The 12,348-nt window shown below is 41.4% G+C and overlaps 1 protein-coding gene across 4 annotated transcripts in view; it reads left to right on the top strand.

Annotated features, from left to right (window-relative positions):
• The window catches only part of rbm33a (RNA binding motif protein 33a), a 30,709-nt gene extending 19,283 nt beyond the window's left edge, over nt 1-11,426 (top strand). For 2 of the 4 annotated variants that reach the window (XM_085468252.1, XM_085468251.1), the window contains exons 13-19: nt 53-316; nt 487-792; nt 1,727-2,518; nt 4,248-4,424; nt 5,208-5,393; nt 6,284-6,372; nt 6,524-11,426. In XM_085468252.1, the coding sequence (XP_085324378.1) occupies nt 53-316; nt 487-792; nt 1,727-2,518; nt 4,248-4,424; nt 5,208-5,393; nt 6,284-6,372; nt 6,524-6,572 (1,863 nt within the window). In that variant the 3' untranslated portion in view covers nt 6,573-11,426. The remainder of the gene's footprint in view (nt 1-52; nt 317-486; nt 793-1,726; nt 2,519-4,247; nt 4,425-5,207; nt 5,394-6,283; nt 6,373-6,523) is intronic. The other 2 variants (XM_085468254.1, XM_085468253.1) reach the window with 2 other exon arrangements.
• Nucleotides 11,427-12,348: the final 922 nt, after the last annotated feature.

Below are 12,348 nucleotides of genomic sequence, written 5' to 3'. Positions count from 1 at the left end.
CAGAAAAAGATGTGTTCATTAAGCTTTTCTTCCTTTCCTCCTGATTTTTCAGGGCTTAATGCACGGCCCTCCTGTTTCCCAGCTTCCACATCATGATCCGCTGTCACCCCATCAGCCCATGCACCAGCAGCAGCAACACCATAGGCAGGACTTACCCCACCATCAGCAGCCGCAGCTAAATCTCGGTGAGCCTCGCCCCATGATGCACCATGGCCAGAATCCTTTCCATCAACAGCAGGGGCATGGCAGCCCAAGACAGATGAATCCCCGCCCTCTGAACCCCCAACAGCGCCACATGTCTAACAGGCAGAGAATGGTGAGTGATTAACATATTATCTCATTTATTTTATTCTTAAACTGGTCGCAGTTTAAGAATGAAAGAATAAAATGTTGCCATCGTTGTTATATGTATCGCGTCTATTTTTAATCAGTAAATAAAAACTGAGCTAAATGGTTTGAAAACACAAAATTTGGCCTTTTCTTCAGAACACACCTGTCTCCAAGCAAATGCAGCAGCGCAACAGCAACCTACGTGAGCTCCCTGTAGCACCTGGCAACACAAACACGAACAGCGCTCGCCCTGCCACCACCCCCACCTCCCCCGCTGCCAACATCAAGCCTGTTGCCAGGACAACACAGGGGATGCGTCCTGGGCAGAACACTCAGCCGATGCCTGACGGTGGCAAAGGAAGAGGCCAAGCTGTTGCGAAGACTGAATCACAGCCTGAGGGAGCAGGCAGGACAGTTGTTCGCAAGGAAATTCCACGCACGCCGTCCGGCGTGACACAACAGGTCAGGACTCGAAGATCAAATTTTTGTTGTTTTTTTTTGTCAGAGACAAGGACAAAAGAAGTAAATTTTAAAAAATGAGCATGTTTGGATAATACATAATGTGTTTATAGTAATGTGCTGATTTTTTTTTCCAAATACACTTTTTTATAAATCCTCTGGTATACAACACAGTGTCAAAAATGTTATTTGCAGCATTGTTTTTCCTGCATCATGAAATTCAAACCATCGTAAGCTCGTGTCCCAAAAGTAAAAGAAGGAAATCGGTGTTAGAGATGAACATTTCAGGCTAAAATACTCTAAAGTAGTCATAGGAAGCTATTTGACTATTCAAAGATTACCCCTCGGCACCCACTCTCATATGACTGTGGATATATATGCTCTATATACCTGGAAAACTATGGAGTGGTTGTTGTCATTCATTCTTTAGAACTTTTTAATGGCCATAGATGTTTTTTTTTTTCTTTTTTTTGTTTGTATCAGAGCATCTAATGTGTGTCTAGTAATTGTTAGTGAAGGCGGTATTCTTCTGTTTTAGTTAGAATTTATAATAGGCTTGGAGGAGACTGGCAGACAACTTATAATTTCATTGCTGCCACCTTCTGGTAGTACTGTTGCATTACATGCTACTAGATGCCAGTAAAAACAGGGGAATATTAATATATAATAATAATACTATACATTATTCTTTAAAGTAATGTAATCTAAAAACATTGTGTGTAATAAGTACAAAAAATTACTTGCTGTATACTAAAGTCTTTGGATTTTTACTTGCTAAAAATTCACCAAAAACCAAATCATATATTTGCTGATGACATTTTCACATGCTTTAGACTTAATGCCCAACCCAAGCACTAATGATTAAAATAAGACACAGTGCTACATCCAGGAAGTGAAGTGTGGCAGGCATATTTCCAGCTTGTGTTTTGTGCTACAGGATCCTGATGAGGATGAGGAGACACGGCAGTATCGTCTGAAGATTGAGGAGCAGAAGCGTCTGAGAGAGGAGATTCTAAAGAGGAAGGAGATGCGACGGCAGATGCAGGCTGGTGTCAGGAAGAAGGAGCTGCTTGAAAGACTTAATGCCCAGGCACCAAGCCAAGGCACCACTACTACACAAGCTCAGCCCGAGCAACCAAATAAGCAAATACCACACCCTGTACCTCCAGCACAACAACAGCAGCAGCAGCGGCAGCAGCAACCACAACAGCAACTGCAACCACAACAGCAACTGCAACCACAACAGCAACTGCAACCACAACAGCAACTGCAACCACAACAGCAAAGACAGTTTCCTCAGAGAACACAACAATCAGTAAATCCCACATTAAAGACTGGCAATATAGGTAACACCATCCCTCCCAGCAGTGCTGCTCAGACCCCCGCGCCCCGTCCCAATGTCAGGACACGGCTGCAGATGGTAAAAGGCAGCATTCAGCAGCAACAGCCTGCCCGGCCTGTTAAGCAACCCCAACAAAATCAGCTGCAGCCAGTGCAGCAGCGAAGAAGCAGCGCTTTGCAGAACGTAAACCGACCTGGTGCTCCGATCCAAACCATTCAAGTTCCTCAAAGGAACGTACCTGATACTCCTTCAGCGAGTCCAGCCATGGCTCAGGCTCAAGGACCTAAACTTGGCGCTAAAAGAACTGTGATGCAGCGGGCAAGGAGTACTAGCTTCGAGCGCCAGCAGGTGCCGCAAAAAGTCAGAGTCGTCAAACTTTCAGGAGCGGTGAGCATATGATTTCATTTTTATCCTACACCTCTTTGCCTGTTTTGGTTTGACATTTATTTGATCCTCTTCAGCAGATTTTACCCACATGGGAAACTACACAGTTTTGAAAGGAAATGCCACTGATTGCCCTCACTGTCTGTGTTGCAGTCCAGATGATATCTAACCTATGGGAATGACATAGTGATGTCTGTGTCATTTTGGAAAAATTGATCTGTTAAGAGTTTCCTCTCTTAAGCTTTGGGATCTGGTATTTAAGCCACAGTGTCTTTACATACATTTTACCTAGAGAACACAGAAAGCCTGGAGGCATTAAAAGAGAGCAATATGACATTTATCTGTGGAGTTGGGGACACCTCATCACTGCTCCTAAAGGTTGATATCCTCTTTTCAGGACAGAAGAGTATTCTTTTAATGATAAAGGCCTCGGAGGGGGTAAAATAAGAATGACGGTAACGGCGGTAAAGTCCAGAATTACCACTGCTGTCTGTTTTTGTACTTGCTTGATAAGTTACTGCTGTGGCCTTAATTCCACATTAATCTTTATTGAAAAACCACAAAAGCGTGCGTGTTAAACATTCATACTTGTCACTGATGAGATGTGTTGGTGGGATATGATAGTATTTGAAATAAGCTGCTTTTCGACTTCATCCCAGAGGATCAAGCCGCCGAGCCAAAATCACAGGCTGGCTGCAGATGAAGATAACTGGGTGTCAGCGCGTTAATGGAAACCTGCGCAGAGCTATCTGATGTAGCGCATCTTGGAGAAAAAAAGAGGAGTGGGATGTGAAGTGGGGAGAGAGAGATGGAAAGGGAAAGAAACGGCTAGGGCCCTATAGCAGCAGTGAAAAGAACATTCTCCAGGTGCTCTCTCTTCCACATTGTTCTGCTGTCATCAACGGGAGCTTGACAATGTTATCTCCTTTCCTTATTTTTCCTCACACTCTCTCTCTCCCTTTCTTGTCATCCCTCAGTTGCTTTTTTCCCTCAGCCCATCTCTCAGGTGCGAAGCAACAAAAGATGCCAATCCAAGACTCTTGTAATTAATCTTTTTTGGTTGAAGGTGGTGGCGGTGGGGGGAGAAACATAATACCTGTGTAAGAAAGTTGCCACTTTTGAGGATTTGGATTTGTATGGCTTAGGCACACAGATAAGAGGCAAATTATATTTTCATCAGGGATAATACAAAGCAGTGCAAAACACAAAAGCTGGGGAGGAGGGGAGCGCGCAAGGGAGATGGGGTACACATCGAGCTGCTGTCGTTTCAGTGTAATGCAGCTTAGCATTTGATGGGCGCAATCAGGAGCTGTGATTTCTATAGGAGGGATTAATCCATTTATTCTCAGCTGGGGACAGGTCAGAGATATCGCCTCTTTTCTTCCCTCGTATTGATCTGTCACATCTTTCTGCAGACTCGGGGAGGAGACGACCTTCAATTCCTCCCTGCATGTCAACACAGTTGAGCTGTGACTTTATTTGATAATGAGACCATCACCTTGTTGAGCTGATCTTTATTCTCCACAGCCTGGCGGATACGAATCCAGCGTCCAGTCCTGACTGATTTTAACGTTGTAGATATGTCCTTGCATTTCTCCCAGTTGCCCATAAACCACTTTCCCCTAAATGCTTAATGTGCATAAGGTGATTTTAAAAAGTGGGAAGTTTATAATTAATTATTCTTGTTTTTTGAGATGCTAAATTAGTTTTGCCCTCCATCATTCCCATCCAGAGTGGAAAGGGGCCTGAGGCCACAAGCAGCCCAGTACAGGAACAAGGCGCCTGGCCAGCAGCTACGCTCAACCAGGGCATCCAAAGGAAAGTTACCATGACAGGACAACAGCAACAGGGACCAGGTGGACCGTCACAGGCTAGCCGCGGGGGCATGGGCAACCCACAACAAAACAGGGTATGCTCAAAATGAGCTCTGTTTCTTTTGTGGTGTAGACACTAGAGAGAATTTCGCCTGAAATGTGATTATTAATGGAGGTCAGTGCACATGCGATGGCAGTTCTGCTATAAAAGAAGCTGAAATGACTCCTGTAAAGTTGTCCTGTGCCAGTGGCACTCCTGTGGCATTCAGTAGACGTACCAATCGAGGAGTTGTAATAAGACAGGACAGTATGCCAGGTGCGGGAGTATTGACAGGCTGAAAATGGTGTAACACAGGGGGACTACACAAGGTCCCCTGGCCTCTCTGCACGCCTGTCACCGCCAGGCTCCTGTCACTGTTACCGTACTCACTGGCGCTGACAGGGTAAGGCAGCCACCATAACGCTTGCATGGCTCCTCTCCCTTTATGCTCCCCCGCCCCCCAACACATACAGACATATTCCCACTAGCTCCTCTCCTCTCTTCCTCCTCCCCTCCTCCTCTTCTTCCTCCCCCTCTGCTGCTGAAGCAACATATCTCTCACTCACAAGCTCATATGAAGATATGCCACGCCGCTTGCATCGTGTTCTGATGTTGATGTTCAATGCAGAAATATGACGAGTCAATCATGTGAAAGCGTGACAAGGCTGAGAGGTGTGAGAGGGAAACGTGTAGAATTTTAAAAATTTGCCTTTGTGCTCAGAAAACTCTCCACACGGCTGAATGCACCTGCGTGCCCGTTTTTAGGAGGAGAAGGTTCACTCTGTACATCTGTGGTCTCTCTCTCTGTTTTTAAAATGACTCCTTCCATCGATTTTAGGTTGTTGTGTCAGGCCGGGGCCGAGGTAGAGGGGGTAGCCAGATGGGTCGAGGTCGTCCGATGCCCACCAGACAGAGCCAAAAGACTGCTGAGAGTGAGCGCTGCACTGTGTCCATTGAAGGCCTCTCCTCATCTACAACCGATTTGCAGCTTAAGAACCTTCTGAGGTCCATCGGCCCAATAGAGGTGGGTACCAAATACATCACCCTGGAGAATATGGTGTATTTATATTGTGTTTCCATACCTCGTTGACATGGCTTGGCTAAAGCTGAATTTATGCATTGTTTTTACATTAAAGCCTCATACATCACACTATTAGGTGATCTGCTTTAATGGTCAGATTGTCCTGTTGTAACCCTTTAGGGATTGCCAGTCATTGATAGCATTGCTACTAAGGTAGGTTGGCAGAGAAGGTTAAAGTGGACCCTTTTAGAGTATACATGTGTATAGATACACTAAGTTATGAATCTTGGGGGTCTTCACCCCCCCCCCCCCCCCCCCCCCCAAGATTAATAAAAGAAATGAGCTCAATGAGTATCTCTGCACGTTTAGTCAGATTATTCTCCAAATTGAAAAATCCCCCCTCGTATGACGATGCTGCATACACACATTAATTTTAAAGTGTGCAGAAGTCTGAGCGTGTGTTTGCGTGCACATCTCCGTGCACACCCAGACACATCTGCGTTTGCAAGTGTTGCTTATATGTGATGTGACATGAAACTATAGCGAGGTAGATTCCGTTTTGAATAATCTGTTATGTTATTTATTTAAAAGATTAAATTATCAAATTAGGTAAGAATTGGCGAGATATTGCCGATCACTTTGGTCATCTTGACGCCCTACTTCACACTGAAAACTTAGAAACCACATATTTAGTGGCACCCACCAGTGACAGCAATGGCGTTTCTTATCTGCAACCCCACAGCGCCCTCTGTTGTAGCGATTCAGTAGGTTAGCTTTGAAGATCCAATTGATTATTCCCTTTCTTGTTACCACCCCCGCTCCCCCTTGCGGAGGAAAGGAGTATGCACTTCTATTTAGTTGGGCCTTTCCCCCCCATTTTTATCCACTTGCAGACTTTCAAAATGGTGCCCCAGCAGAGGAAAGCATTTGCTACATTTTCCAGTCCCCAACATGCAGCAAGTTTCCAAATGAGCTTCCACAGGTACTGAACACAGCTCCTTCCTTTTATCTTTGTAAACATGTCAGACATACTCCAGTAGACCTTTTTATATTTTCCAGTTTAGCTGCTGTACAGTGTCATAGGTATCTCCATCCACAGTGGCTCAAACATTGTTATCACAATTATCACACAGGCACATGATTGATTTGTCCCACATTGATGTGTCGCTGATTGACGGATGAGGAGCGTTATAAAGCCAGCGGGTCCTTTTGCAAGAAGTCGCTCTCTCCCAACGCCGGAGGGTCTCCTGCACAGCTCCAACCTGGTCTACAGATACTTCTCCATTTCTTTTGGGGGTCACTAACATTCAACGCCTCTGCACATCATTCATCAAGTCGTCTCCCATCGAGCTGGGACAGTGAACACAAAGACATTTAGCTGAGAGCATGCCTGTGTTTGACTTTTTCTACCAAGTGTCTGCAGTTGTGAAAATGGCACTGGAGAGATACTGGATACCTTCTGCTATTTCAATGTAGTTTGTGATTAATGTTTATTTTGCATCTGACATGGACACTATAAGTAGAGCTCATCATGGGATAATGGTTGCTCCCCTCTTTAGTGAAATCCTTCGTGACAAATGACACTTGAACGCTGTGATTCTAACGTGACCACTTAATAGAATTTTTTATGTTATTAGTGGTGTGGTGCTCATATAGGGGGACTTGTTGTGGTGGGATGCGGTCAGCCTGTTCATGTAGTGGGTCTCCCCTGTCTGTAGATGGCAGTATTTTATCACTATTGGTGTTTCAGTCTTTCTCTCGTAGCCCTGCATTCGGGTAGCTGTGAAGTCTGTTTTTTGGTCTATGGCACTACCTAGTGGGGTTCCTGCATATAGGCGGAGAGGTGTCCTGGTTGTGATGATTCAAGATGTCATAGCAGTGACCAAAACCCAGCTGGGATAGGCTGTGATTATTTTTTTTGCTAAATTCCCTGTGGTTTAAAGAATTGTAAATGTGGGCACTGATGAGTTGATTTCTCCTGTTTTTCAGTTTTATTGTTGCTTACTAAGTCCTTTCTATCTCTCTCTCTCTCTCTCTCATTTAAGTTAGTTGGTTATTACTCAGCTTTTAACTGTTAACTAGAAAACATTGTGGATGAACCTTTCATGCCTTGTTTGACCTGCATTTTAGTTGGATGTCTGATTATGTAGTAGTTAGATTTAGGTTGTGCCGAGTGTGCTTTGGGGCTGTGAGTATGTAGACATGTTTTTTGAGTTTTCTTTCTTTCTTTTTAATGAGCTTGGCAGGGTATTTGACATTGTTGGTAGATGGAAAAGAACTGTTTCCAGTTCTCTGCAGGATAAACAGACATTTCTGTGAAGTTCCTCGAGGATACATTCCTTACTCTCCTCTGGAATTGGAATAAGTTTGGAAATATTTACCCAAATTTGAGTGACTATCAGCTTATTGATCAGTAAGCTGCACAGCAGACTGTTTTTCCTTCATGCAGAGTGGTCAGATTGGATAAAAGAGGAGGAAATATAAACAAAATTCACCTTAATAATTTGCCCTGGAGACTGTAGAGAGATACATTTTCTAAATACACTAATTTCTCTTTTGTCAGTTTTACACATTTTTTTCCAAGGCATCACTTACTAGCTCGTCACATTTTAAATTTTTTTTGTTATTCAGATTTTTTTCTCCTCATCACAAAACTGTTTGTGTATTGTAGTTGTAAAAATGTGTTAAAAGTTTAAATGCAGACGTTTTTTCACATCGAAGACTGAAATTGTTTTATATACATTATTCAAAGGGACGAGACAGAACAACGAGAGGGGGCAACCATTACCCGCGTAGTGATCATGTGCATAAGTCAGGCTTTCACTCGATATTTAACTCGTTAAATTTTTTTGAGTTCACTCACGTTGTATCAGGAGAAACAACTTTTATATGTAAAGGATATGCTGACGTGTCCAGATATGTCATTTTTACAAGTATTTTGTTTGTATTTTCAAACGAGGAATGACTGGACCACATTTGTGTTAAACAATACATTTGACAAAAAGTTTAAGGTGAAAAGAAAAAAACGAACAAATAACCAAAAACAAAAGTGTAAATAAAAATATGGCCAATATACCGTGAACATGCAGGTATGTGAAGCCACTTGAACTTTAGCCCAAAGACGTGTGGTTGTGTGTGATGTCCATGTGTTATGTGCCTTTATGATAACGTAGTTTTCATCTTCTGTGCCACACTTTCTACTCGTTTGTACTTTTTAACGTATTCTGTAAGTTTGGGGGTTTTAACTATGCAACATATGACGTAAATGCGTTTGGAAACTTGCGTATTTTCTTGGGATGAACCACTTTTTTAAGTAATTTTTGATTTTGTAGGTTTATAGACGCAAAAAAACAAAAACAAAAAATGAGCAGTATTATGGCAAGAGATACTACCTCAAAGTTGAAGGGGAATATCACTGAATTTATTTCCTTAAATGAGAAATTTTGGCCTGAAAATTTAGCATTGAGGTCATCTGAATGTGCAGCTCCATAAAATGAGAAGCATTGCTACTCGGCTGGTAGGGAAAAGGTACGAGTTTTATGCCAAAAAAAAAAGGTCACCACTTTTATTTTATTCTTTTAATCTGTCTGAAAGTCTGTTCCCAGCTGTGCCTCTAGGTGGCGCTACAGATTAACCTCCCTGATTTTGTGGTTTGAGAAATGTGTACTAATTGGCTTCTCTGTCCTGTCTGCATGTGTTGAATCACATCACAAATTTAGTGGTATTTCCCTTATGTTACTTGAAGTTACTAATAATCCATAAAGGTTTAAAATAAGCCACCAGTACATTCTCAGCAAGTACCCAAAGTATTCGATCCCACAAATTTCCTCTTCTTCATATAAACAGTGAAGTTGTGGCGTTTTTTTAAAAATTATTTATTGTTTTATTTATTTTTTTGTATGTTGCAGAAATCTGGTTTATTTATGTTTTATTCTTTTTTTGTTTGACATTTTTTAGCTTTTTCTGTGTATTGACGGTTATGTATTTATTGTCTTTCATGTTGTGGGTTACTCGCTCGAGTTTTAGTGCTACGCTAAATCCTGTGGATTTGAAAGAGTAACGGCAATGCCAGGTCATAGTGATATTGTTATAAGATGTCAGGTCTTTTAATACCAGAACAGATTCATATTGAATCTTATCTGTACCTTAATGTGAAGAATTTCATACAGACGTGTACTGTGAATTTTTAAAAGTGATTAATTTTAATTGGGGGGAAAAAAGGCTTATTTAAGTTACAGCATGTTTTTCCAAACATGCCACCTCATATGGTTGTAGTAGGTATTTAACATAGAAGGGCTTGCCTGTCAGTTGTGAATGCAGCTTTCTTATGCTTGCATAAGAAACCTCCATAAAGGCTGCTGATGATTATAGGGAGAATATTTCGCATATTTGGGTCAAAGGTTGAGTTTTGCACAGCACTAACTTGTAACTTTTTTTTAACAGGTACATTTAAGGTGCAGAGTCGCTGAATTACTCACTGAATTCTGTCTTTTTCTTCAGATCAAATCCTCTACCATGGAGCAGAGTGACAAATCCATTTTTTAAAAGCACATTTAAGAGGCCATACCAAAGGTTTAACATGTTTTAGTCAATCAACAAAGTGCATTTGCGAGTGACCTGAAATTAAGCAGGCTGTTTATATTAATCTGCTAAAAGTATCCCCTGTTTATATTGCTAATGTAATCATCTGAGGCCTTTTCCCAGAAACCTATCAGGTCATTTAACATCATATAACCTCACCCAGTTTCTCAAAGCCTTTGTTGTTCTGCTAGAAAAATAATCAACCTGTTTTCTGAGCAGGGAATTCTTCAAGGATCTTTTTTATTTTTTACAGTTAATTTCAGTTCAGTTTTATTTGTAGACTTCCAATTCACTACAACAGTTTGCTTAAGGCGCTTTATATTCTAAGGTAAAGACCCTACAGCGATGCAGAGAAAAGCCCAACAATCAGACGACCCCCTATGAGCGAGCACTTGGTGACAGTGGAGGGCAAAAACTGCCTTTTAACAGGAAAACTAAAAAAGTGTTAAATGACCTGTGACTGATTCAGTCATTAACTAAGAGGTTGAGTAAAAGCATGAAACACCTCTGGTGTGGTCCCACACTTGCTCTTGTGGTGCTCTTTGTTTGATCACACTTGGTGGCACGATGGTGCAGTTGAGATTTGATTCACCTGACGTGACCGCTAGCCATCTCAGGTGCGAGTACAACAGAGAGACATCTGTAACTAACGCATACTTTTACTTTATTTTAACAGCGTGCCAGTAAGAGGAGCCATTGACCAGCTTAAACCATGATACTGCCTTAACTCATTCGCTTAACACTTCACGTTCTTTCACAGCCTCGCCATCTCCGGCCCCGAGATGAAGATTTCATTTCCCTCACTCGACAGTTGTTGGTGCGTTCAGGTTATCGGGCCTGTCGCCTTTTTCCTAACCGCTTTTCCTGCTGTCACTGTTCTTTCAACTTGACCATATCTTGTCTTTTCCTTCCCGCTGCTGTTCTTCAATGAACTTAAAACTTCTGTATCAAGCAGGGTGGCCTGCCCGGATTACCATTGTTTGTTAGCCCAGTGGATGGAGGTTTCCATCTGTGTGACGACAGCCGGGTTCACTGAGCAGACACATAAACCTCTAAAGCAAGCTGCTTCATGGCTTTCACTGCACCAAAGGTCATTCCAGCTTCTTGACACTCACTGTTTGGTTGGAGTTTTAACACAAAGACACTGCACTGGTTTCGTCATCTCGAACTGTATGGTGCACCAAATGACTGTAAACCCAGCCCGTTGGGTTCTGACCAAAACAAAAAGCAAACTTTGAAGACATCTGTGTTTTTCACACTTGTGTCATAAGAAGGAATCATGTTGTGTTTGAATTATTCTGAAATGATTGTGCAATTTGTTCTGATGCTGTAAAAACTGGATTTTTCTACTATGACATGAAGACTTTTAAAGATACTTCATTTTTTAAGTACATTTAAGTTTCTATTCTTTATACCTCAAACTCATGAAAAATAAAAGTTTTTGATGCACTTTAATATTTCTGTGTTTTTATTGTTTTGGCTTTTTTTTTTGCTCAAAACTTCAATCAAAATGAATAAAGGTTTCTGTAGCTAGAAGTGAATCGAAGCTAATCAAGACAAAATAAATTTTAATGTTTTCAATATTATATATCTTTTCTTTATTCTTCTGAACTTTGAAGATTGGAGAGTCATTCATCTTCATAATAAATGTTATTTATAGGCACCATTGTTTTTTTTTGTTGTTTTTTTAATTATTACATTATTTTTATTAATTTGACTCATTGTTCGTCATATGTCAAACAAATGCAAGTTGGGAAGTTTATGTACTAAAAGTAGCTGATGTAATCATCTGAAGCTTTCCTCAACCTTACCTGGTGACGTAAAACATTGAAATGTTTGCTGCAAAAAGTTTCTATATAAGCAATTACATGTTTTATTTCCAGTTCAGCTTCTTTTTTTTTGTAATTTTTACTTTAACAGAACAAATTTTCTTAATTAGAGCTAAAATACAAAGATACTTAAAAAGCTATTTTCCTTAGTTCATTCATGTTTCACAGCATAGAATTCCATCTTTGACCTTTCTGGACATCTTTTTTCTTGTCCAGTGCCTAACATTTCATCATTCCTAACCTCCACCCAGTTCAGTTCTGAGCTTTTTGCCACTGCAGGACTTCCCCTGGCCTAAAGGTTGAAGTCCTGTATCTCAAATTTGGTAACCAGTGTCACGAGCTAGTGTAATCCTTGTCCTAGATAAATGAGACCGTTGAGTTAGGACCGGCATATTTTGGCCTTCAGGGAGAAAAAAATAAAGCAACCAAAATCACTGTAGTTATTTCTACAGACTTTTTCTCTCATGGGTTTATACTTTAATTGGGAATTCTAAACTGGACGAGAGTGTGTTCGGCTCACTGTGTGTGTTAGCTCTGTGATAGTGGCG

Source organism: Copadichromis virginalis, linkage group LG9, assembly GCF_057382275.1.
Source record: "Copadichromis virginalis isolate Kocher_CV1m ecotype Utaka linkage group LG9, C_Virginalis_male_GT1.1, whole genome shotgun sequence".
NCBI lineage: Eukaryota > Metazoa > Chordata > Actinopteri > Cichliformes > Cichlidae > Copadichromis > Copadichromis virginalis.
This window is presented reverse-complemented; position numbering and strand designations above follow the sequence as displayed.